At 42.9% G+C, this 25,205-nt stretch overlaps 1 protein-coding gene across 1 annotated transcript in view; it reads left to right on the top strand.

Moving 5' to 3' along the window:
* Positions 1–25,205, top strand: part of LOC122113612 (aminopeptidase O (putative)) — a 344,600-nt gene that overhangs the window by 175,651 nt on the left and 143,744 nt on the right. The window contains exons 6-7 of the mRNA XM_042686676.1: positions 13,830–14,019; positions 19,204–19,310. Coding sequence (XP_042542610.1) covers positions 13,830–14,019; positions 19,204–19,310 — 297 coding nt within the window. The remainder of the gene's footprint in view (positions 1–13,829; positions 14,020–19,203; positions 19,311–25,205) is intronic.

Raw genomic sequence — 25,205 nt, 5'->3', positions numbered from 1 at the left:
CTTGAGCTGAAGAGCTGAGGGACAGCACCCAGGCCCAGAGTTCAAGCCCCATGACCGACAAAAACAAAACAAAATGAACAAACAAACAAAAACCCTTGTGGTCCTTTGGCTGGCTTCAAACTGTGATCCTCAAATCTCAGCCTTCTGAGTAGCTAGGATTACAGGTGTGAGCAACTGACTCCTAGCCTCAAGGAGGTACTTTTTAACCAAGGCACTTGGCTTTACATTGGCTAGGCCAAGGGCAAAAGGGGCACTGGACTTGGGTCCAGCTCTTTCTGAAAACTGCAAAGCATCATTTCCCTGGATCTGTGTCCTCTGCACTTTTTGATGGCAACATGACAGATTCTGCAAGTCTGAGTCTAGACAAGTATGTGTGTTTCCCCAGAGCTCACAGTCATTCCTGCATTTCTGCCGAGAGGAAGCTTAGGGGAGAGAGCCTTCTACTAAGACAAGCTATCATAAATGAGCCCATCTTAAAGTTGAAAATGGTCATACATGAACTGATTCTGACATATAGCAAATTTCCTTTGGTTTAGTCTAAAAGGTAAAGGAGGGTCAGGGCCTTGACATGATGTATTTGCCTGCTAAGCATGCTGATTATTTTTCTCTAGAGTACTATGCCATGCAACATCAGCAGTCTATAGAAGAGAATTATTGTAGATACTCCGATTTATGCTTTTGTTGTGATGATTACTACTTGAGGTTACTTTAGAAACATTGATACCACAAGGGTGACACTAAATCACCCAGAACCACCACTTGCCTGACCTTGATCTAACTCTTTTATATTAGTAAGTTAAAATGAAAGGCTTCTAGAACCACCCCCCCCCCCGCCACCCCCCCCCCCCCACATTCTTGTCATCCCTGTTTTGAACAGTGTCATTAGTTTCAGAGATAGATATTGGGTGCCCAATGGTGTCAGACAATGTAGCTGTTACTGTTTTACTTTTGAAATGTCAAAACAAAAGCTGTTTGCTAGTAAAAGGGTGGGATTCATGGCCCTGTGGTGTCCATGTCTACGCTGTAACTGCTTTGCCCAGATTTCTCAGAGCTGCCTCTGGCGCCGTATCGTAACTGAATGACGTCATTTTAATCATAACGTAATTTTCCAGCTGGCCTGGATGGAAAAGGGATGTATTATGGTGCCATATTTTTCACTGTGCCTGAAAGAAAATAAAACAGACGAGGCTATATGATGGAGTCGGGCTTGTTTTTTCAGGTGAAGCTGAAGGATACAAGGTACCTTTCATTTGTAATAGAAGTGTGACTCTGGCAGAAGGAAATTTAAAAGACAAATCAACTTTTCCTCAAGAAATTTAATACGTAATTAGTATTTGAAACTGGCCTCAAGCACATTAAACTCGAAGGACCAAGTATAAGCCACCCTGTCTCTGATCTCATTCTTTAATCTTTGCCTTTTCTCCACAGAGCAGACAAAAGAAGTCTGACTGTGTGCTTCTGTTTTTGCTTTTCCATTGAAATGTAATACAGGCAGAAAAGTGTACATTTTGACTTCACTGAATTCACAAGCTGTAAACAGCCCCGTAACCAGCTCTCGAACCAAGAGGCTGTGTGATCACCGTCCTAGAAGCCCCCCACAGTTCTTTTCACACCTCCTACCTGTCATACTAAAGACCGATGTCTTCCTTCCAATAGCATAGCCTCAGATAGTGAGACTCTAGTCAAATTTCTGACCTACTGACCTGTAAAATTACCTGTATTGTTTTAAGTTAGTAATTTTAGTAATTTGCTATAGCCTCCTTGGGAAACTGATGCATCTCGTAAAGTAGAAGAGCCAGGCTTTAACCCCAAAGTTTGAGTTCTTAAAACAATGATGCATCATTCTACCTTTAGCTTACTGGATTTTGGGTTCTTTTAGACAATGAAAAGGTAAAATAAAAAATCCAAGGGACAGTCAGCTTCAAGTTAAGTTAGGAAATATTGTTTTTTTTATTTCTTCAATGGTACTCCAGCCCTTTTTGATTTGGTTATTTTTGAAATAGAGTTTTGCTTTACCCCAGCCAGCTTGAACTACAGTCCCCCTATGAACGCCTCCCCCCAGGTGCACATCACACATTGCTTCTATGATGCTTGGTGCTGGGATAGTCAACTTGTGAACACAAGTTAACAAGGATAAGGAAAGGATAAAGAGTGGAAAGGCCAATGCATTGATAGGTCACTGAACCCCACCCTCCAGAGTTCTTGCTCCATTCCAAGAAAGACCTTAGCTGCGTGTGTCAGCCTTAGTTGTGTTTTCTATTACTTGCAGCTCAGTACCTTCCAAACAGAGTTGGATGCCATTCAGCTCACAACCACCCAATAATGGTGACATGGCAGGAAAGATTATTTAGAAAGAAAGGAATCCCTGTGATCTTTGCCCATACTTTTCACCATGGTGAGCACATTCAAGGCGTGAGGAATCAAGGCTACAGCCAGAGAAATAGGGTTCAGCCGGAGATCTCCAATAAACGTAATACATTCCTTTTGGAGAGAGAAATACAGGGCTTGTAAATAAAAAGGTTAGGTGAAACCAGAAGACTTTGGATAACAAAACCTTTTGTTTATTTTTGTTTCTGGTAAGGTTTATTACCTTTTTAAAGGGAGGCACTGAAGAGCTGAATACATCTGGGAATGACCATCTGTCCCATACTTTGTAGGACCACCCTGGGAAATATGATGCTTGTTGTCCCTTGATCTCAGCAAGCATGCTGACTTGGTACATTTGTGGAGCCACCATTTGAGATTAGGACTCAGACACATGGCCATTGTTCTTAAGAGCTCACTTATTTATGACTCCCCCAAAGCCAGGTGATCCCTGGTCCTTAATGGCACTCCTTCATGCAGATGAGTACTTTCAGAAATTAAGAGAGACATTTACTTTATAAGCAGCCACTAAGATGATCTCTGACCAGATAAAGATAGTCTGGCCAGATAATCCTTTTAACAAAAGTGGTGATATATATTGTGGCAGCTGAATACTCTTTACAGCCAACGGAGAACAATTGTTGGATTCATTCATTTAATTCATGAATTTTCTTCTTCTATTTACAGTTTAGACAAACATGTCAGTTGCTTGCTTAGTTAACAAGCTCTGCCTTCATTATAAACCATTAGTGGCTAGTAATAATTGAAACTGTTTGGATTTCAAAAATACAATAAATGTAATTAGCTCTTCCTTTAGCAATATGGAACTAGTAGTGACTGACCTGATCTAAGCTGGAATTTGTGTATGCTAGCTCCATGAAGCAGGAGTTTGCTGATATTTTATTGCATTATCAAGCATGATAGTAAAATTTTTCATAGAGGCTAAACAAGAGGCTAAATTCATGCCTATTAAGGGTCAGGCAGCAAATATAAATTAGGAATGTGTAGAGCATTTGCAAAGAAACACTTGGTCTTCTCTGTCTACTTTCGATGAAAACGTGGTTATAAAGAGTATTTCATTTTTTCTTTAAATTTATTTTTAATACATAAAAAGCATAAGGTTTCTGTACATGCGTGTATTGTATAATTTTAATCGGGTTAAACAATCATATTTTTCTTAATTGTACTGGGAGGAAAAAGAATCACAATTATAAATGACAAATGTCACAGACAGGCTTCCATAGTAGGGACCACAGCCCACTGGAGCTCCCACCTGCCTCAAAAATACCAGCCATTTTTGGATTGCTACATCCAATGTGGGCTAGCTGGATATGAATGGCTCATGCCTAATGTACTCATTACTCAGGAGACTGAAATCTGAGAATTAAGGATCAAAGCCAGCTCCTGCAGAAAAATCCGCTAGACTCTTATCTCTAGCAAAAAATCTCCAGCAAAAATCCAGATGTGGACCAGCCTTGAGGGAAAAATCCAAGCAAGAAAGTGAGAGCCTGAGTTTAGCCCTAATATTGGTACACACACACACACACACACACACACACACACACACACACACACACACACACACAGAATGGGCTAATTCTTTTTAAATTTTCAATATAATTTAAAGATCTGAATTTGTAGGTTAACTCTTACCACTTAACCAATTGGGGCAGTGGATTGTTTTTAAAGTTAGGGGTATGCACTTAACATAATGTTTGTAGATTAGCAGCTCAGAGTAGTGTTCTTGAACCAGCCACATACATCACCTGGAACTTCACCAAAAGCTCTATGCTCAGGCCCCACCCAACCCTCCCAATCAGACCCCAGAGTAACTGAGTTCTAGCAGTCTGTTGTAATAAGGCCTCCAGGTAGGATTGCCAAGTAGGTTCAGCAAATACTACATGGAACATACACTAAATCAATCAGTCAAGTTACCAGAAATTCAACTTTAACATCCTGGTTTTTAGTTCAACAACCCTACTTCCAGGTGATTCTGATTGACACTGGTATTAATTAAGCAAAACAGGTGTATGAGCCAGACAGCTTGTGATTATGTCAGCTTTAACTTCGCATTAAGTATGGGATGATGTAACTTCGGTGTTCCTTACCTTCTTATAAAATGGGAAAAATAAGAATTTCTCCTTCACAAAATTGTTGTTAGAATTGAAGGAGTTAATGAGCCTAAAGTACTGAGTATGTTACCTGGGAGACAGCAAACTATGCTTATGATATCAGCATCATCTTTATCACCACTGTCACCACCACCCGTCGAGGAATTCATAGGCTTTTCTCCCTTCAATTCCCTTTCCCAGATTTCACTGCTGTTTAGTTGCAGAACTGATTTGAATGTCCACTTCCCAGGTAGCTCTAGTGCTTGTTGCTTCCTCAAGTGACTTCCTGATTGACAGTCTAACTGACATTGACTGATAAATGGAAACCTGAATCTTCTTTCACATTGACATTTTGCCTCCAAACTCTGGCATCTGCAGTGTCTCTGTTGCATTTAGGTCTACTGCTGTACAAATTGTTCCTTCTGTTTCATGTGTGCTTTCATCAGCTCTCTGCCGGGAACTTAAACATATTTCTTGGGTCTTCAGAGTCCCAGAGTACCTAACTAAGGTTTGGACATTGGCTCTGAGGGCCCTCTCACCAATCAACTCTTAAGTATCCTTTGGGAAGTCCCCACAGCTTCTTTTTTCTAGCTTAGGAACTTGGGAAGTCTTGTTCTGTGGGGCCAAGGAGGTTATTTCCAAGGACCCTAGTAACCAAACTCCTCTTGTTAATGGTAGTTGTGAGCTGCCCGAATGTGTCCTTTTCATGAAGCAGTTTCCCTCAGTTTCTACATGGCCACAAATGGCAGATTCATATACACAGTGAAAACCAACTGGATGAGATATTATGATTCTCAATTGCACCCTCTTATTGCCGTTCTGGGAACGAGGCAAAATGCATTATTTTATTAAATAAAGAATTTCCCTGAATTATAGAGGAGGATAGAGAAGGCTAATTTTGTTAGCTTTTGTTTTTTTTTAATGGGAATAAACATCATTGTTCTGCTTGGGGAGGACAGAGATGGAGTAATGGGGAAGTGAGAGTGTAGAAAGAATCGCATTTTGTTATGCCTGTGTCCCAATGAAGGCTGCCAACATGTATTTTTAAAAATTATTGTTATTGTTGTTATTATTATTAATCTCTTAAGTAGTTGTACAAAGGAGTTTCAATTTAACATGTCATTTTATGAATACAGTGCATCTTAATTATCTTCCTACCCCTCACCTCAGTTTTTCTACCTCCATTTTCACATATGTATATTGAACAGTATGACTGCATTCTCTCACCTTTCTTCTCTTCTTTTTTCTGTCCCCACTACTCCTTGACCTCACAACTTCCACACACTCCACAAGTTCTAGCTGCCTGGAATTCATTTTGTTAGATTGTGAGTTCATTGTTCAAAGGAGTTATACCATTGGAATTTTCCCTTACATATACCATATTTTAGTTAGTACATAAGGGCATCTATATACATGAACCTTTTATGTTTACATAAATACACACATATATATTTAAATATATAATTTAATCTAATTTCCATATATGAGAGAAAACATACATCCTTTGTCTCTCTGAGCCTTTCACTTAACACAATTTTTATTTGAATTGGTCACTATATACCAGGACAGTTCTCCAGAGCCTGCAAAAAACATACAGCTTACAGTCCTTAAATAACTTAGAAATGATTCAATAGATGTGCTTAGCTTCAACTGGTATCTGTTCATACAAGTGGGTGTGAGTATGTCCATATTGTACAAGACAGAGTTAACAGTAAATTCAGTGCCTTTTTTTTTTCTGTCTGTTGTGGGCCTTGAACTCAGGGCATGAGCACTGTCCTGAGCTCTTTTACTCAAGGCCACTTTGAGTACAGCTCCTGGTTTTTGAGTGGTTAATTGGAGATGAGTCTTATAGAGCCAGGTGCTGGTGGCTCACACCTAAAATACTAGCTACTCAGGAGGCTGAGAGCTGAGGATTATGGTTCAAAGCCAGCCTGGGCAGGAAAGTCCATGCGACTCTTATTTCCAATAAGCCACCAGAAAACTGGACGTGGTGCTGTGGTTCAAGTGGTAACGTGCTCACCTTGAGCTGAAGAGTTCAGGGAAGGTGCCTAGGCCCAGAGTTTAAGCCCCACAATGGTGGGGATGAGGGTAGGGGGCGCAGGGAAAGAGTCTCTTGGAGACGTTTCTACCCGGGCTGGTTCTGAACTGTGATACTCAGATCTCAGCCTCCTGAGTAGCTTGGGTTACAGGTATGGCCTACCATTGCCTGGCTTCAGTAATCTTCTTTAAAATGCCATTTCTCTGTCTTTGCCCTCATCTATGAGACTCCTTGGGCAAAATGTGTTATTTATGATTCAGAGGAGAAAGGAATCCATATTGAGTTGGAAGATTCAATCAAATAGTGATTCTTCAGTGTTAAAACATGAAACATTCACATGTAGGTTCACTGACCGTTTTGGACAAGCATATCCACCACGTATCTACCTACATTCTTTCTGAGGCCAAGTAACTCCTGAGAGGTAGACTCAGTTTCCTGTAATTGCTTGAACACTAACACTGCCTGTTTAGCTAGCAGGCCTGTTTAGCTAGCATGTAGGCTACTCTGCATGTGGATGCTCTGGAGTACAGAAGAAAGCTAAGCACCCCTCTATATAACCTCTAGAGCTACAACTGAATCAGTATGTTTTCTAGAGTCAAGGTGGTCTTTTGTGTTTTACCACTCACTGTGGTTGGCTTTCCTGTTAGTAAAAGGCCAGTGCCAACATTAAACCACATTGAGGCCAGCAACAATTCCTTGGTGTCTGAGACCTCTTTCCTGTCATCATGCTTCACTAGAGAGTCTCTCTCTTGTCACCAGGGTCATCTGTGCTCTGCTTTGGAGTTTTTCTCCATCTCCCATGAGCACCTACCTTCAATTTTGTTATAGTCTGGGAATCAGTCATTTACTTCTCTGAGTGAAATGGAGCCATTATGTTGCTTTTGCTAAGATAACTTAGGAATTATAAGTGAGGGAGTGTAAATTTGGAGCTCCTACATCTTTTTTTTTTTTCTCATTTTCTTTCCTTTTTTTTTTTTTGTGAAATCAGGTTTGAACTAAGGGACTTGATCTAGCTAAGCAGGTACTCCACTGTTAAGCACACCTCCAGTCCACATCTTTGATCTAAGCTTTTTATTTCTTTATGCAGTATTGGGGTTTGAAGCCAGAGCCTCTCTCCCTCTTGAGCTGTGCCTCCAACCCTTGACCTAGTATTTTCAAAGCTTCTTACCTAATTAATTTCTTCCCTATATGATCCATTTCTCTTTCCGTATCTCCATATCTAGTTTCTTCATCATTTAGCCACTTCCCTCACTTACTTGCTACTTCCTTTTGTGGTCTGCCTTTCTACTTGTCTAGTTCTCCCCTTTTGTTTTCTCTGTCTTCTTTCATCTCTGTCTTTCATGATCTACTTTGTTTTATCCTTCAGTCTTTTCTACTTTTCTCCTTTCCAACCTCCTCCTTCTTTTCATCAACTTCTATTTTCTTTATATCTACTTTCTCATTATTCACTGCCTCCATTTCATTATCTTCTCAGCTTCTACAGCACCTTGAGTGTGTGACCTGCTTTAAATCATCTCCACCTGAAAAGAATATCAGGCTTTAGTTAAAATAGGTGTCAGATAGAGACAGTGAGGGGTACATTGCCACACTGAGAATTTCCCACTAAGGAGTAAGCTCATACCTATTTGTCTCAAGAACCAGGGTGCATTAAGGGACATCAAATGTGGGGCACGGTTGTTCCCCCTATCCTGCCCTCTTTCTTCATACACCGGGGACTTGAGTTGGCTCAGAGGAGTAGGAGCCTAGAAGTCACAAGTCTAAACCCAGTGATCAAGTAGAGTTAGTCAGAGTGAGATTTCAGAGTCAGGGCTGCATACGTTCAAAGTATACTTGTATTTACTTGTTGTCTGTGTGATCTTGGGTTAGTAACTTTGCCTCTCTGTGTCTTAGTTTCATTGTCTGTAAAGTAGGATGATAACTCTATCTCTGTGGTTTGTATGGTAGAGAAAATGAGATGTCACATATGCCTAGCATGTTGGAAAACCCAAGCAACATGAATCTTTAGCAGGTGGATATATTTTTGATAAAATGCAAGGAGTATAGTTCTGAAGCCTTCTGTAGTTTCTGTCCTCGTCATCTTGACAGCTTGAGTCAGACTTCATGATTAATGAGTAAGTAGTTAATATTTATTCTTCAGAATCTTTCTAAGAAAACTTTACTTTTCTGAGCCTTTTCTCCCAAATATTAAACACTGCTCCATGTAGCAAGTTTTCCTCTAACTTTTTAGGACTGTAAGCTAGTACAATTTCCCTACCTCAAGCGATTTTCATCTCAGGAGCCTCCCATTTAAAGATTATCCCATCTGGCTACAGCAAGATGCCAGATGAGGGCAATGGAGGATCTCTTCCCCACTGAGCCATCTCAGCCTAAGGGCAGTGGGGTCTAGCCAGGTCATCTAGGCCACCTGTGCCTTTGAAATACATCATCCCCCATATTAGACTACAGCCAGGAAAGAGACTAGAGGATTTTGTTTCAGAGAAGAAGAGGCAGGACCTGATTTATAAATGCACAGGCTGTCTTAACAGCAAACGAAGAAACAGAAGACAGAGTATGCACCTAAGGGACAGGGAGGAGTATTTGCTCTCCTTTACAGATTGCTTCAGACTACTCTGAATGTAACTTTTACTTGTTCAAATTGCATTAGCAAATAATTAAATAGCACAAGGAAAAGTGGCTTACATATGGTTTTAAGAGCTGTCAGCCTATCCAGTTGGACTCAGGCAGGAAAAGGGCTGTTTTCCCCTATATTGTATGATAGCAAGCTCCATATGTAGTTGAAATTGTGAACAATATTAAACCCACAAGAAGCTCAAGCTTAGCAAATACGTGTACATCTGCTCCCTATGAGTGGAATGGGGTTCTGCTCCCTATAATGCCTGGTTCCTGTCCCATCCGCAGTCCTCAGCTCTGCCTTGCTGCCTGCTCTGACCTGTGGCTGCAGTTTCCAAGTCAGCCCTGCCCAGTGCTGCTTTCCTCCTGGAGCAGCAAGATGGGCCATGCTGGCCAGAAATAAATCAAACACCAGCTCCTACTTAAGATCTGATGAAATTCTCCATTTCCGCTCCAAATTGAATTCCTCCCGAAGGATGGGAGCTGCTCCTGGGAGTAATGAAGGCACTCCTTCCTCCTCTGCTTGAAGCATGTTTTAAATTAACGGACACAGCATTCTAATCTGGCTGGGTAGGTAGCAGTAAGAAACAGTCTTGAGAAATACTTTTCTGGCCAGACATGATTTCTTTTAAATTCTCAAGAGGCAGGCAGCAGTCATCTGGTTTGCTTGGCCTCTATAGGAGGGAGCCTTCATCAGACTGGTGGTCTTCTAGGAAAGATGCATGTGTTCCTACACCCCTGGTCTTCCCACCCTCCTCTTCTTCCCCCTTCACTGGGAGCAACGGAAAGAGAATGTGGGTGAAGAATGAGAGCCAGAGGGCTTGTGCTTTGTGTGTGTTTGGGGGTGGGTATATGTGTGCACGTGTGTGTGCGTGTGCACAGGCGTGCCAGTAACCAGTATGAGGTCCTGAACTCAGGGCCTAGATGTTGTCCCTGAACTCTTTTGCTCAAAGCTAATGCTCTACAATTTGAGCCACAGTTCCACTTATTGCTTCTTGGTTGTTAAGTGGAGGTAAAAGTCTTTCAGACTTCCCGACACTGGCTTGGAACTGTGATCCTCAGATCTCAGCCTCCTGAGTAACTAGAATACAAGCATGAACCACCAGCGCCCAGCTGAGCTGTGCTTTCTGTCACTTTGCTGCCCATCTTTCATAAGGAATGCACATACATGCAAGCGCATGCACGCACGCGCGTGCGCGCGCGTGCGCGCGCGGCGCACACACACACACACACACACACACACACACACACACACACACACTAAACTCAGAAGATCTTTAAAAAGGGAAAGAAATCTCTTTTGTAGGATAGAGATGTTATTGAAGTACTTATCTTCCATCCTCTGTAATGATGGTGAATCAATGATTTGGCATATGTTGAGGACTTGACAGACCTTTTCAGGGGATAAGAAAGAAACACCATCTTCCAATGGGCCTGTCAGAGTGAAGACTGATCACCAGCTGGCTGATGGGAACTTGAATAAGATTCTGAGAATGCAGGAATGTGGGAGGGGAGGGGGGAGGCTCCTGTGAGCCTCATATGTCAAGGTTAGGGTAGGAGTAGAAAATTCTCAAAAGTTCGTTCTCTTGTGAAAGTGGATAGCCATATATCATCTGCTAGTAAAGGAATATCTAATATCTCTCCTTAAAGTGAATTTGAGAACATTATCATATTTTTTTCCTCACTCACAGTTGAAGAAAAATAGTTTAAAAGATGAAGAGTTTAAAAAGGCTACTTATCTTGAGAAGTTCCAACATTTACAGTCTTTTTTAAGAGGGAAGGAAGTTCTTCAAAGAAGTCTACTGTTGATCCTTTAATGTCAGAATTTGGTTAACACCCATGAGAAAGGTTATCAAAACCTTTCTCCTGTTTCTGATTTAGTTTTCAGAAATCCTTTCCTTCAGAGGGACACAACAGGTAAAAATCCAACTTAGATGAGAAGCTGGGAGGCTAGGATCCCAGCTGGGAAATGGCTTTCTAGGGAGAGGCCTTGGTTTCCACTGATAATGGAATCCTTTATATTGAATTGAAACGCCCTTCCTTCCCATCTGATTGGAGGATGTTTAAGCTTCTGCTAAGAAAAGTAAAAAATACATTTGGCTTGGAAGAAGGGATTAAAGATGGGAAAGTGGGAATGAGGTGCTATATTCCTTCCATACCATTCCAGAGACCTCCAGGCCAGGGAGGAGTCTCCAGAGTAAAGAAGGGTGGGGAAGGAAATCTGGCCCAGACAAGGACTGTGCAAGGGGGAAAAAAAAATTGAAATGAGGGAAGGTGAACAGGCTCCCCCCCCCCCCCCCCACCTCCAACCTAGCTGGCTGCTTTTGTGCATTCCTTCAGGCCCTCAACAGACTTTTATATTTGCATAAATGGGCGTTGGCTAGGCTTCCACTTTGGGACAAAGTAGCCGTGGGTCACCCCAGTACTGGAAGTTTTTTCTTCTTCAACAGTCTTGCTGGGATTTTAGTCATCTCCTTATGGAATCTAAGTGGCCTCAGCAAGGGTCAGACCTTCCAGTCTTGGTAATATGTGCATGGCTGTTACTCTGGTTGGTAGACTTTCCCTAGGAAGCCTCCTCTTTAAGCCTGTTTATAAGACCTGAAGTTACTTCTGTTTTGTTTTAGCCAAAAGGGTGAACTGCTGCCAGCAGAGCGTCTGGAATGTTATTTACTCGGTACATTTCTGTGGCTTTTCTTGTAGCTCTGTACATGCCAGAGCCAGTGCTCATTTACTTAAAAATGTCAGGTTGCACAGTTTGTCTTCTCAACAGGCCACTTTCTCAGTAAGGAGAGGATGTCTCCTGTGCCACTTGGTTCCCTCGAGCGCTCCTTCCTTCCTTCCTTCCTTCCTTCCTTCCTTCCTTCCTTCCTTCCTTCCTTCCTGCCTTCCTGCCTGCCTGCCTTCCTGCCTTCCTGCCTTCCTGCCTCCCTCCTCCCTTCTCTCCCTCCCTTCCCTCTTTTTCTCCCCTTCCTCTCTCCCTTCCAGTCACCTCCCTCCTCTCCTTCCCAGTTCTCCTCTTCCTTCACTTCTCTTCCTTATTTATGTTTCTCCTCCTCTTTCCTTTCCTTTCCTTCTCTTCTTTCCTTTCTTTCTTTCTTTCTTTCTTTCTTTCTTTCTTTCTTTCTTTCTTTCTTTCTTTCTTCCTTTCTTTCTTCCTTTCTTTCTTTCTTCCTTTCTTCCTTTCTTTCTTCCTTTCTTTCTTTCTTCCTTTCTTCCTTTCTTCCTTCCTTCCTTCCTTCCTTCCTTCCTTTCCTTCTTTCTTTCTTTCTTTCTTCCTTTCTTTCTTTCTTTCTTTCTTTCTTTCTTTCTTTCTTTCTTTCTTTCTTTCTTTCTTTCTTTCTTTCTTTCTTTCTTTCTTTCTTTCTTTCTTTCTTTCTTTCTTTCTGAGTTAGTGATCTGTTGGTACCTGTGGAGTTGCATCCCTTTGTCCTCAGTTCCTCAACTCTATTTTAATTTCTGGAGTTTCTGTGGACTCTGGAGAGCCTGGCCTAGGCCGCCCTGTTATTATTTCACACGAACACTGTCTATTTTGGCAAACCTGACTGCCGCAATTGCAGTTGAGCTCTCTGAGCTGAATGGGCAATGTTGTGCAAGGGACATATAGGTGGGGTTTGCTCTAATGGTAGCTGTGGGGGCGGACAAAAAAATCTGCAAGCAGTCTTGGCTTGTGTAAAGCTGACATGGTGGCAAACAAATGGCTTTTGAAGAAAGAACTGGTGTGCACAGTTTCTTAGCTTGGAAGGTTTCACAACTGGTTTTCTTTAATTGATAGAGGAGAGATCTTTTTTTTCTTTCCAGATCAAATTCTTCATTAGGAAGACTATAACAAGTCCTGGATAAATGCAGAAAGTGGAAACATAGGAGGTATTCTATTTGCCTCTTCTTTTTTCAGGACCTCCCCTCCCTCCTTCCTCCCATTTCATCTCTGCAATTTTAATCATGGTATTTGGAGTTTTAAAACTAGGTATGGAAAATGAGATTAGATAAATCTCCCCAGCTGGTGCCAGCCCTGGGGCTGTTTGCACACCTGGGTGGGTTAACTCCCTACCTACTCTCTCTCTCTCTCTCTCTCTCATAATTTTGTTATGTCATGTGAATCTGTAAGTACCCAAAGAGTCCACTGAAAACCTTTGTTTTTCAGAGATGCAGCCCTTCTGTGGGTACCTTGGAAACCTCCCCTATCCATAGCACTTGTTAGATTATGAACTCCATAGCCAGCCCCAGTGTGAAATGGGAAATTTTTGGTTCCATTCTTCTTGGCTTTTCCTGCCCTTCTGCATGACTTCTCAATTCGTCTGTAAGCTGCTGGGATTTTTGGCTGAACAGGCTTCTTTGATCACTCTCCTGACAGCATGGGCTTCACATTCTCACACCTGCTCTTCTTTTACAGTCCAGATTTCAGCGTAAATGCTTCCATTGCCTTGTAATTTTTTCAGTATAAAACTGTGGTGCAAGTTACTTATTACAGGTAATAGCCACTTGATGACGGAGACAACTGTTGGCAGAAACAGCAAGCTGAACTGCTGCCAGAAACGTAAACTGCCACTTTATTTAGGTCTAAAAGCATCTCAGGAGCAAGTCTGTCAGTCATGATGTAGCATGCACAGGATAATAACAGATTCTGTAGGCTAAAAAAGCTGCCACGGGATAGCCTTCAGGACAAGCTCTAACAGGGCTCCATGTGTTTTCTCTCCCATTATCCACAGCCCACACATCATCTTCCTCTCCCAGAGCACCTTGACAGGCATGAGCCATCTCTGTGGGACCCGACTCTGCCATGAAATTGCTCATGCCTGGTTTGGCCTAGCTATTGGGGCCAGAGACTGGACGGAGGAGTGGCTCAGTGAAGGATTTGCCACTCACTTAGAAGATGTAATCTGGGCTGAAGCACAGCAGGTAGGTTTACAGTAACTCTTTAAGTACTTCCCTACCCAGAATCAGGCTCTACTTAAAATCATTTATTCATTCTACAGACCCATACTGAGTGAGTAGAGGGAAGCCCTGTCTGTTGCAGGTTCACAATCTTGAGATCGGAAAGAGGATAAACAAGTGGGTGCCATACTGTGAGGAGAGATGAATCCCACAGAGGGGAGATGTTCGTTTTTTTACTAAATAGTTTTTATTATATAAAGGTGATCTACAGAGAGGTTACTGTTTTGTAAGTCAGGTAACGAGTACATTTCTTTTTGGATAATGTCACTCCTTCCATAGCTCTCTCCCAGTTTTTCTCTCCCATCCCCAGGGTGTGTTCTTTTGGAAGGGGCTTAGAAAAACCTCCAATGGGGACACATTGGAGCAGAGATGAACAAAAGATCATACCCAAGCATGTGGTTGTAGTGATATTAAGTATGAGTGTTTTAAATAATCAGACTAAAATGTAAAACTCTAGTCATAATCTCATATGTTTGCTGGCAAATAATGATTGAAGAATAAAGTCGCTTGTGTTATAGATTAGGGGATGCTATGCGCTATAGAAAATTGACAATAGGTACTGAGCTTTAACCAATTGGTATAGTTAAGGGAAGGCTCAGTATAGCTTGGACCTCTGGGGTTTTGTTTTGTTTTGTTTTTAGGATTCCACCAACCTAATAAAAGTTTTCTGATTTAAAAAATACTATACAAGCTGGTTGCCAGTGGCTCATGCCTGTAATCATAGCTACTCAGGAGGCTAAGATCTAATGATCACAGTTCAAAGTCAGCCCAGGCAAGAAAGTCTGTGAGAGTCTTATCTCCAAGTAACTCAAAGAGGTAGAGCACTTGCCTTGAGCTGAAGAGCTCAGGGTCAGTACCCAGGCCCAGAGTTCAAGCCCCATGACCACCATCAAGAACAATAAAAAGACTATACAAATCAGTGATTATGAATGTAGCTCAGTACTAGACCATGTGTCTAACATATAGAAAGCCATAGGTCTCACACCTGTAATCCTAGCTACTCAGGAGGCTGAGATCTGAGGATTGCAGCTCAAAGCCAGCCCAGCAGGAAAGTCCATGAAACTCTTATCTCCAATAAACCACCAGAAAACCAGAAGTGGCACTGTAGCTCAAGTGGTAGAGTGTTAGCCTTGAGCTGAAGAGCTGAGAGACAGCACTCAGGCCCAGAGTTCAAGTCCCACAACTGACCAAAAAAAAAAAAAAAGCCATAGGTTCAATCTCTAGCACTAAAAATGTATACAAAGTATGCAATGATACCCTGAAGCCAAGCCTGTTCAGCACACATCTATGTTCCCACCTCTACCTTAAAGAATTGGCCTAGGATATAACCACTCCTTTCTGCTTTCTTAATTCCTAATATTTAGGTCATTTCATTTCTGTATCACCTCTGTCCTTCCCACACCGGGCTACTTGACATTTTCTGAGGTTCCCGTTTATATGTACCTATCTTGTTAAGATGGATCTTCCTGTTTCAATATTTTTATATTCTGCTTGCTAGCTTGAGGCTCCTCTGAATAACCCAGACTACCCCATGCGTTGTTCTGTCCTTTAAAGCTTGAACTCCCATAGTATGTTCTGCTTGCCTCTTTTTTTGTTATTTTTTTCTTCTATCATATGCTTTTCTTATCCTCGTAACTTTGACTATGCCCCTTTTCAAAGCAGGAATGTGTTTTACTCACCTTTCTGTCCTCTTCACATCATGCCTTTGGAACTAGCTGAGTGCACAGCTATGTCCTCTGCCCAGAGAGGCTACCTGGTAGACATAGGAAAAGAGGCTGGGTTCTGAGTTGGACCATATTATCCCAACTCTGCTGCTCACAAGTTTTCTGAGTTCAGGTAGAATATGCAGCCTCCTGAAGATTTAGTTTCCCTCTTGTAGGTTGGATGTAAAAGACTCAGGTGCAGCACAAGTGGTTCATACCTGTAATCCTTCTTACTCAGGAGGCTAAGGTCTAAGGATTGAGGTTCAAAGCCCAGCCAGCAGCTGTGACATTCTTACCCCCCGTTAAACACCAAAAGCTGGAAGTGTGTCTATAGCCTAGGTGGTAGAGTGTAAGTCTTGAGCGAAAAAAGCTCAGGGACTGTGCTCACTCCTTGAGTTTAAGCCCCAAGATTGATAAAGAAGAAAGAGAAAGAGAAGAAAAAGGAGGAGGAGGAGGAGGAGGAAGAAGAAGAGGAGGAGGAAGAAGAGGAGAAGGAGAAGGAGGAGGAGGAGGAGGGGGGGAAGGGGAGGAGGAGGAGGGGGGAGGAAAAAGAAGAGCAGAAGGAGAAGGAGGAAGTGGGGGGAGGAGGGGGAAGAGGAGATGATGACAATATTACAAGGTGAATGGAGCAATGTGTGAATGAGCTTAACACATTCCAGACATGTGGAGAGTATGCAAGAAACACCTGTTCTTCTCCTCTTTGTATTTCCCACCACCTTGCATCTATACAGTCAGCAAGGTTTTGATATAAATGTTGCTACTGCAGCTCCTATGAGCACTGGGACTGCACTTCTGAGACAATCAGATTGGTGCTGTCCTGCGCATCTGTCAGCTCATTTCAGACAACTGATGATCTTGGTCTTTGTCTCCTACATCCTCAGAAGAGAATCCCTCCTTCACCCCCTGCCCTGCATGCACTTCTAGACAGTTACTGCTCAGTCTAATTGCTTAGATGCTGCAGCTGCCCTGAGTCTGACTGTACATACTGATACGATCTCCCTGGGCTGAAATCCCATGGCACTGTTTGCTTTCTGTGTCTAATTCTGTGCTCAATCTTTAGGGATAAAAAGCTGAGGATAAGAAAAGCCCTCAATAGAAAGAAGAAAAGGTATTAGGTAATGTGTGAGTTCAGAGGTGGAAAAGGCCATGTCTGAGTGCATGCAGAAAGCCTTTGGGGAGGAAGTTACTTCTGAAGGGCTTCTAGGGAAAGCAAGAACTGAGTCCTCTCCAGCCTTCTTTCTCCTTAACACAGGTGGGCTTCAGCTCGGTATATCACTCTGCAAATGAGAACATGAACATCCCTCAGGCAAAGTGGCCCTTCTAGAATCCAGCATATCCATTCCTCTGATCCCATCCTTTAAGGGAGAGACTTAGCTGGGCAAGTAGCTGATGAGTGCCTACATCATACCTTCTGAGCAGGAAAGGAGGAACACTTTGTGTGTGCCTGGATAGTGCTGCTACCTGGTCTGCAATGGCTCCACAAAGGAAGAGGGTGTGACAATGCACTGGTACCAATGATTGGTCATTTTACCGCCCTTTGGACTGGGCACAGCAGCCCTGAGCATCAGAAGGCCTGGAAAGAAGGGGAGTATGAAATCACTGAAAGGAACTGGAAACTGTATTCCATTCCAGGAGCATTCCACAGGGAGGTGTTGAGTTAGAAGGTTGAACTATGTAACTTCTGTTGACCTGGATAAAGTCCACACTCCTTCATAGGTCCATTGAGCTACATGGGCTTCCTTAATCAAATACCAGATGAGTGGCTTCAATAACAGACATATATTCTCAAAGTTCTAGAGGCTAGCTGGAAGTCCAATATCAAATTGCAACAGGATTGGCAATTGCTGTGGCCTGTCTTCCTGTCAGTGGTCTCCTTCTTGCTTTATGCTCCCATGGCCTCCACACTTGAGGAGAGGAAGCAATAGTCAGCAAGGTTTATGTTTTTCTATTTTCTCTTTTTCTTTATGGCACTAGTCCTGGGGTTTGAACTCAGGGCCTGGGTGCTTTTGTGAGCTTTTGTGCTCAAAGCTAGTACTCTACCACTTGAGACACTGCTCTACATCAGCTTTTTAATTGGAGATAAGAGTCTCACAGACGTTCCTGTTCAGGCTGGCTTTGAACTATGATCCTCAGACCTCCGCCTCCTGAGTAGCTAGGATTACAGACATGAGCCTCCAGCACCTAGCTCTCTTCTTTTTATAAATCATAATCCTATAAGATCATGGCCTCCCTCCTAATGTCTCCTTGAACCTTAACCATCTTCTTAAAAGTTTTTGTCCCCAAATTCAGTCACATGGACATTAGTTCTTCAGCTTGTGTGAGGTAGGGGATATTTGGGTCTGTAACAACAGACATCACATAAAGTCTGCTGATCATCTGACCTCTGCAAGCCTCTCAGCACCTCCCAGCCTTAATAGTCAGCGCTCAGCGTCACCACATCCCTCTCCATTCGCTAAGGCCCCAGAGTCTTGTAAATGATTTCTTATGTCCTGCAGTCCCTGTACCATAGCTGATACCTGTCTTCCTTGATGAGACCATTTCCACAAGAAAGCCCCTGACACATGCTGGTTGGAAAGAAGACCCTTCCCTTAACTCTACTTTCACCTGCACCCTGATATTCATGTCCTTTACCTGTTCTCCCCACCCTCAACTCTTCATGGTAGAGGTCCTGTCCATAATGTCTCCAGGACCTAGCATGCACTCAGAAAATATCTATAAGTCTTTAGGAGCTTTTGATTTTCAGAAATGCCTGTAGAGCCTACACATCTTCTCTCCACAGTGGGTATTCAGCAGCCCTCCCTTGCAGAGATCACAGCCATGTGGCCTTGAGAGTACATCCATGTGATGGCAGTCAGTTCTGACTCAGTAGGGTAGACTGTGATGGCCTTCCCTGGCCCTAAATTAAGTCCAGGCAGTATACTCCCCCCCCCCCCCCTTCCCCGGTTATATGCAAACAGAACCATCTGGGTTACATTAGCAGGCTCCACTGTAAACAGTCCTTAGCAAAATTGAGGGTTGGTAAAAATAGGAGGTAAATAGAGGGGCCTTCTCCTCCCTAGGTAGAAATACAAAGCAGGAGAAGAAAGCTGGATGGAACCAAAGTGGAAATGGCCCCTAGGGAGTGTCCCCTTCTCTCTAGGCCAGGTGGATGTCCAGGGAGTAGGTTCCAAGACTGAGGAACCCTCCCAAACAGGCAGGTTTGGCTCCACCTACCAGCACTAGAGAGAGCTGGAATGCTCATTGGATTTCTCCCGAATAGCTTAGAAGTTCCTGTGGCCTTTGCTTTTCTGACAGAGGGGAACGGGAAAGCAGGGGGACCGTCTTACACAGGGGAGCAGGTCCAGTTGTCCCCACTGAAACAAAATAGACGATTCCATGGGGTAGGTCTGATCAACACAATGACGCTGTTTTATACACTATGTTTATTTGTCTGTGGCCCAACCAGCTGTCCCACCATGAGGCCCATGAGCATCAAGAGCTGAGGGCTTGCTTGCGCTGGCATCGCCTCCAGGACGAGCTGCAGAACTCTTCTGAGGAGATGCAGGTGTTAAGGTAAGGTCTCCTCACGCTTCTGTTACCTCCTCTGGCTCTGCCTCCCCTTCTTTCCTTCAAATCTATCCAGGCTGTCTGATTAAATCGGCTGTTTCCTTTTTAAATCAAATCGGGCTGGAGTTACTCATCCTCCCAGGGATGTGACTGTTATTTTTTAAGTCTTTCAGGGTGTGGGTTTTTTATTTGCCTTCTGACATTTTCCTGGTGTCTCTATTGAAGGAAGGAAAAAAAAAAAAAAAAACCCTAGCATGAGGCCATTTCCGGGACTAAAATTCTTCGTTTGAAGTTCTAATAGTCACTTTATGTGGCGGCTGCTGATGCAGAAAAGGTTGGGGTTTGGCAGCCTGGCAGACAGTAACCCCTTAAAGCCAAAGAAGGGAAATAATTCTGTAGGAGAATATTGATTGCTAAGTGTTTAGTAGTAACAGATGTGCCTGTCAATGGGGCCCGTTGTTTCAGATGTGGCCCAGCAGGAAGCTGCCTCTGCCTTACCCAGTGCAGTAGGAGGATTCCACTCCCAACTCCTGAGTTTTGTGTTTAGAATGTGGCTTGTGGCACTTGCTGGATTGCTTCTTGCCATTCCCCCCTTCCCGCTCCCCCCCCCCCCCCCCCCCGCCACCCCAACCAGCCTCTGCTCTGTGAAATTTTCCTTCACTACTCTACACTAGTTGTTTATTTGAAGCCTTGTGCCTAGACCCCAGGAGCACAGAGGTTACTATGGCAACAGAAGCTTCTATCCAGCCCCTCTTGAGTAGAGTCAAGTATTTGGAATCTGTATTCATAAGGATGCCAAGAGCATGCCATCCAGGAATTGCCCCCTTCTCCTTGCACTGTTTTAGATCACTCCCCACTAAAGTCAGTTTGTGTCCCTCCCTTTCTACCCTTGGCCCGAGGCCTGCTTTGAACATTCTGCAATTTTAACTTGTTTTTAAATAAGCACCTCCACCCCTCTAGCCTAGCAGAAACTTACCAAGCTGGCTGCACCCCAGGGAGCGATGCTGGCTGGCGCTTTTGTGCAGTGCTGCACACTTCCCACGGAAGTTCCCTAGGCTTGCACGCTAACCATGGCCTCCCAAGCTGACTCATCCATTGTTTAGGAGAGGCAGCTGGAGCTGCTGCTTAGTGCAGCAGACTAGAGCTAGGAAACCTGTGATCCACCCCAGAGCCATGAGCCTGCATCTGTCCCCTCAGCTAGCATTCACCTAACCAGCCAGGACCCCCCTGCCCCTAGCCAATGTGGACGAGGTTCCTGCTTTCCACAGAGCTTCCACTTAGTGGGGATATTGTTGCATGCACTGACTAGTCACAGGTGATGAGCATGCAGTAGCAGGGATTGAACTCAGGGCCTCATGGAGGTTAGGCAAGTATTCTACCACTTGAGCCACCCACCCAATCCTTTTGCTTATTTATTTGTTTTGCTTTTTTTTGTTTGTTTGTTGTGTTCCTAACTTTGCCTAAGTTGGCCTCAAATTCAGAATTTTTCTGCCTCCTGCAAAGATGGCATTTACAGGTGTGTGCTACTATGCCTGGCTTGGTTGGTGATTTCTGAACTAATTGTAAGGTTTCAAGACTGAGCTGAGCACATGCTCAGCCTGGCAGAGTGAGGAACACAAAAGCCTGGAGACAGGAAAGCTTTGAAATGCTTTGAGGACAGAAAGAATGGCAGAGCAAGGTAGGCAAGCAGGAGCCTTACTCCAAATTCTATAGAGGCATCATGGGGTTTTCAGTGTGGAAAGAGCATAATCTGTAGTGTGTGACAAGGCTGTTGTGTGGCTGGATGGAATGGGCTGCAAGCAGCAGATAGAGAACAGAGAGTAGAATTAGAGTGCTGCAGTGGTCCATGCCTTGGGGCAGTAGATCTATTGGGCATGTGTTTTGATGGTACAACTGGCAGATCTTGGTTGAATTGAAAGTACAAAAGAGGATACTGAGGTTATCCAGAATGTGGTGTGTGTGTGTGTGTGTGTGTGTGTGTGTGTGTGTGTGTGTGTGTGTGTGTGTGTGTGTGTGTGTGTGTGTGTGTGTGTGTGTATGTGAACTCAGGAGCAGGGTGCTGGCCCTGAGCTTTTTCATTCAAGACTGGCTCTTGACCACTTGTGCCACACCTCCACCTCTGACCTTTTGGCGATTGAAGACAAGAGTCTCATGGACATTCCTGCATAGGCTGGATTTGACAGTGTGAGTCACTAAGCACTTGAGTTTGTTGGTAACTTTTACTGAGATGATAAAGACTGAGAACTGTCTTTAGAGGGGGGGAAAACACCAAAAGTTCCAGTTTTGCATGTGCTAAGTGTTAGGAAAATGGAGGAGAATGGAAAAGGAATAGACCAGACTTGATTGTCAACAAGCTAGGACTGTTTATTGCCTGTGAGGGGAACAGACCTTCCCGTGGGTTTGGATTTTGGGACCGGGTTATATGGGTCTTAACAAGGAAACAAAGGAATAAATCAGGCTATAATTACTAGACGGGGGAGGGGGCGGGAGCACCAGGTACTTTCAGTTAAGTCCAGAATGGAATGTCTCACCTGGAGTGACTGGGACTTTCAGCCAGGCCTAGGTTGGTATAACCTGCCTGTGGACAGGCATGTGACCAGGCCTGTTTGTGTACTTGGTGTCTTGCTTGACCCTAGGGAATAAGGTGGGAGTCAGTCCTTCATATTTCATCATTAGATACCTAAAAAATTGGGTCGAGACAGGAGAGGCAAGTCCTTCACTAAGTGTAAGATGTCAAATTTTCAAAATTGTGAACTTAATGGATGTGAAAAGTAGGAGCCATTCAATCTGTGTAAAACTTAAAATTCAAATCACTATTGAGAAAAACAAGAAAGAAGTCGGAAGGAAGACAATCAGTGTGTGTGGTAATCTCTGTGTGTAGAAAACCACACAAATGATGTCACAGAGAAGAAGGAGGTGAGATGGTAGGAATGGTGTTGGATGTCGCTGAAGACCGGAAATAGTAAGAGAGAAGTGACCTTCAGGTGGGACCATCTGAAAGATGGTGGTGATTTTGACATTCTTGTATTTGTTTTTGGATAGTGGAGAAGAGAGCCAGATCAGGAAGTAGAAGTAATGCGTATGAACTTGGTTGTTCTGACTTGGAAACATTGCTGGGGAGATCGCAGGTGAATTTTACTTTCAGGTGTGTGTACGGGGCTCCAGATACATGCTCAAATGTGAGCCATTCGACTTGTGTACATTCCTCACCTCCCAGATATAATTTATCAAACTAAGAGCTCATCTTCATTTCTGTATCTTAAGTCCCTCATATTTCTGCTTTTATATGATAATGGTCTTTTGGTAATGGTTAGTGGTATTGTTAATTATTAGTCGTTGATGAAAGGCATTCCTAACTCTTTAAGCAAGTTAGAATGCCCCCTGAAAAGTCTATTTACATCCAAGGAGAACCTTGTCTCTGGTTTCATAGAGCTGTGGTCAACCTAAGTTCAAATTCTTTTCCTTTGTGAGTGCAGTTGGGAGAAAGGATACAGTATTTTTAGACCTTTGTAATAGGGGGGGGCTTACCATGATATTTTTCTTTGTCTTAATATTCAGAAATTGTGTTTGCCTAAATTTAGGCATAAACAATTGCATTTGAAAGCCCTATTGCACATCAGCATGGAAAATATTCTTATCAGATGTGCTTACAATGAGGAGGAAATGTTTCTGAATCTGCCTGAAATTATGCAGTCCACATTTGATTAGCTCTTACCCTCTAGAATTCTCCCTTAAATGGGCACAAAGAACCTAGAAATTATTGAGAGAAGAAAACAAAACAAAAAAAGAAGCAGAGTTGTAAAAATTGGCTCTCGGATTTTATTTTAATATGCAAATGAAACCTCAGAAAGAAGTTCTTTAAAACAATACAGTAATCAGAGATACTATCTTCTTTCTTTTATTTTTTTAAAGATACATCTTGATGGACCAAGAATAATTTAAAGTCTTTATGTGTATGTTGATGGATTGTTCCATTGGTGGCTAACACAATGGTAACTTTAGGTCTTTGTGTATCTTAGTTTCTTGTCTCTGTGACAAAATATCTGATATAAACAACTTAAAGGAAGAAAAAAATTTGTTTTTGGCTCATGGTTTCTGAGGTCTCAGGCCATGATTGCCCAGCTCTTTTGCTTTGGACCTGAGGTAAGGCATTTCAAGGTGACCAAAGCATGGCAGAATAAATAAGTTCATTTCCTGGTAGACAACAAAAGAACCAAAGAGAGACAGGAAGCAGAAAGGGCAAGTTCCAGTCAATAAGGTATGACAGTGACCTCCTTCTGCTAGTGGGTCCCACTTCCTAAATCTTATACCATTTCCCAAAATAGCACTACCAGCTGGGGACCAGGCCTCAATACATGGTTGACACTTCATATCTAGACCATAATAATCTTTTCAACATGGTTGGCCAATCCCTCCTTCAAAAATTCTTTCTTCTTTCAGCATCTGTGTGATACAATCTCCTGATTTCCTGCTACCTCACTGACTGGCCCTTCCCCATTTCTTTTGCTGGCAGTTCAGCATCATCACTTAAAACGTCTTGAGGTTCAAAAAGATTGAAAAATGTGTTCAGCATCATAAAGCTGATAAAGAACAGAAATGGCATTAACCTCAAGGATTCAAAGTATTCTCTTCTCTATACCACATCCTTCTTTTCAAGGAATTCAATTTATTTTAAGTTGTACTAAAAGTTACAGTACTCCAGGTATTCTTGGACTTTGGAAAGACATAGTAACAGATATGGGTTGGACCATTATCCTGATCTTCTAACACATGAAGTCGTATGTCTTATTTCAAAAGATACTAGAAAAAAAAAGAAAACACAACATTAATATTTGAAGTAGGTTATTAACAAGGTGAGAAGAGAAGGCTGCAACTTTGGTGCTGAGTTATTAACCTCAGTAATTGAGCATATTGTTTTCTGTTTGTGCCTTTTATGCAGCCAGTGTTCAATCATATATCCCATCAAATGTGTCTGATTAACTTTGTTGTTTGATTTGTACCAAAGGCATCTTAGATTAACTTAGCTATCTATATTAAAAATAACTTGTTCTTCTTCACCTTTTCAGCCTCTCTGGCTGGGAAGTCTGCAAAGTGACTACAGGCTTCAGAAGTGATTTGCTCAGAGTTGCAAAATGTTATGGGTCACAGTAATGATGCCATGCTTTTATGCATTTATCAATTATTAAAGATGTCTTTCCCATATAAGACCCCAGTGGCTCTCTCTAGACTCTTCCCTCGCCTCTCAACAGCTCCTGGTAGAGAAATATGATCTTCTTGTTCTTTCCTGCTTGTCCTCCATTGCTCAGATCTGTCCTGTTTCCTGTACTGACCCCCACCTACAAACTCTACTTTTGATCACTGTAGCATTGAGGCTCTTGCCAAAGAAGATGCTGAGGTGGTGAAGGCTTCTGAGAGCTCCCTAGCCCCGCCCCCACGCCTCTAATCTCTAGGGTACAGCTGAATTCTGGCAGTGTCTCTAAGTGCTTTCGGTTAGCATTTGCTGACAAGCCCCCGATGGACGAGCCTACAGTGGCAGGGTCAGAAGAAATCTCTGTCGGTTTTTATTGTTTGTGATTTATTATCACTTCCTCTTTTTTCCCCCAATTCATTGTTAAAGTCAAGCTCATGCTGAGAAAACGTTAGAATATATCACATTAAGGAGGCGCTGACAGGCACGAGTCTGATGTAGTTCTTTCTCTGAGCTGCTGTCTCCATAGTTGATACAATGCTAGATAAATGTGGATATCTTTTCCTATCTTCCTCATGAATGCCTCACCTTATAGTTGCAAAAACATCGCTTAATAACAGAGGGAAACCCCACATATGTAACTCTAACCATGGCTAAAGGAAAGGGCATGCTACAAATGTTCTGTGAATTTGCATGGTGCCGGAATCCTATGT

This window comes from Dipodomys spectabilis, unplaced genomic scaffold (assembly GCF_019054845.1).
Source record: "Dipodomys spectabilis isolate Male_0828 unplaced genomic scaffold, ASM1905484v1 ptg000098l, whole genome shotgun sequence".
NCBI classification, from domain to species: domain Eukaryota; kingdom Metazoa; phylum Chordata; class Mammalia; order Rodentia; family Heteromyidae; genus Dipodomys; species Dipodomys spectabilis.
Note: the sequence above shows the minus strand (reverse complement) of the source record. Positions and strands in the feature narration are given on the sequence as shown.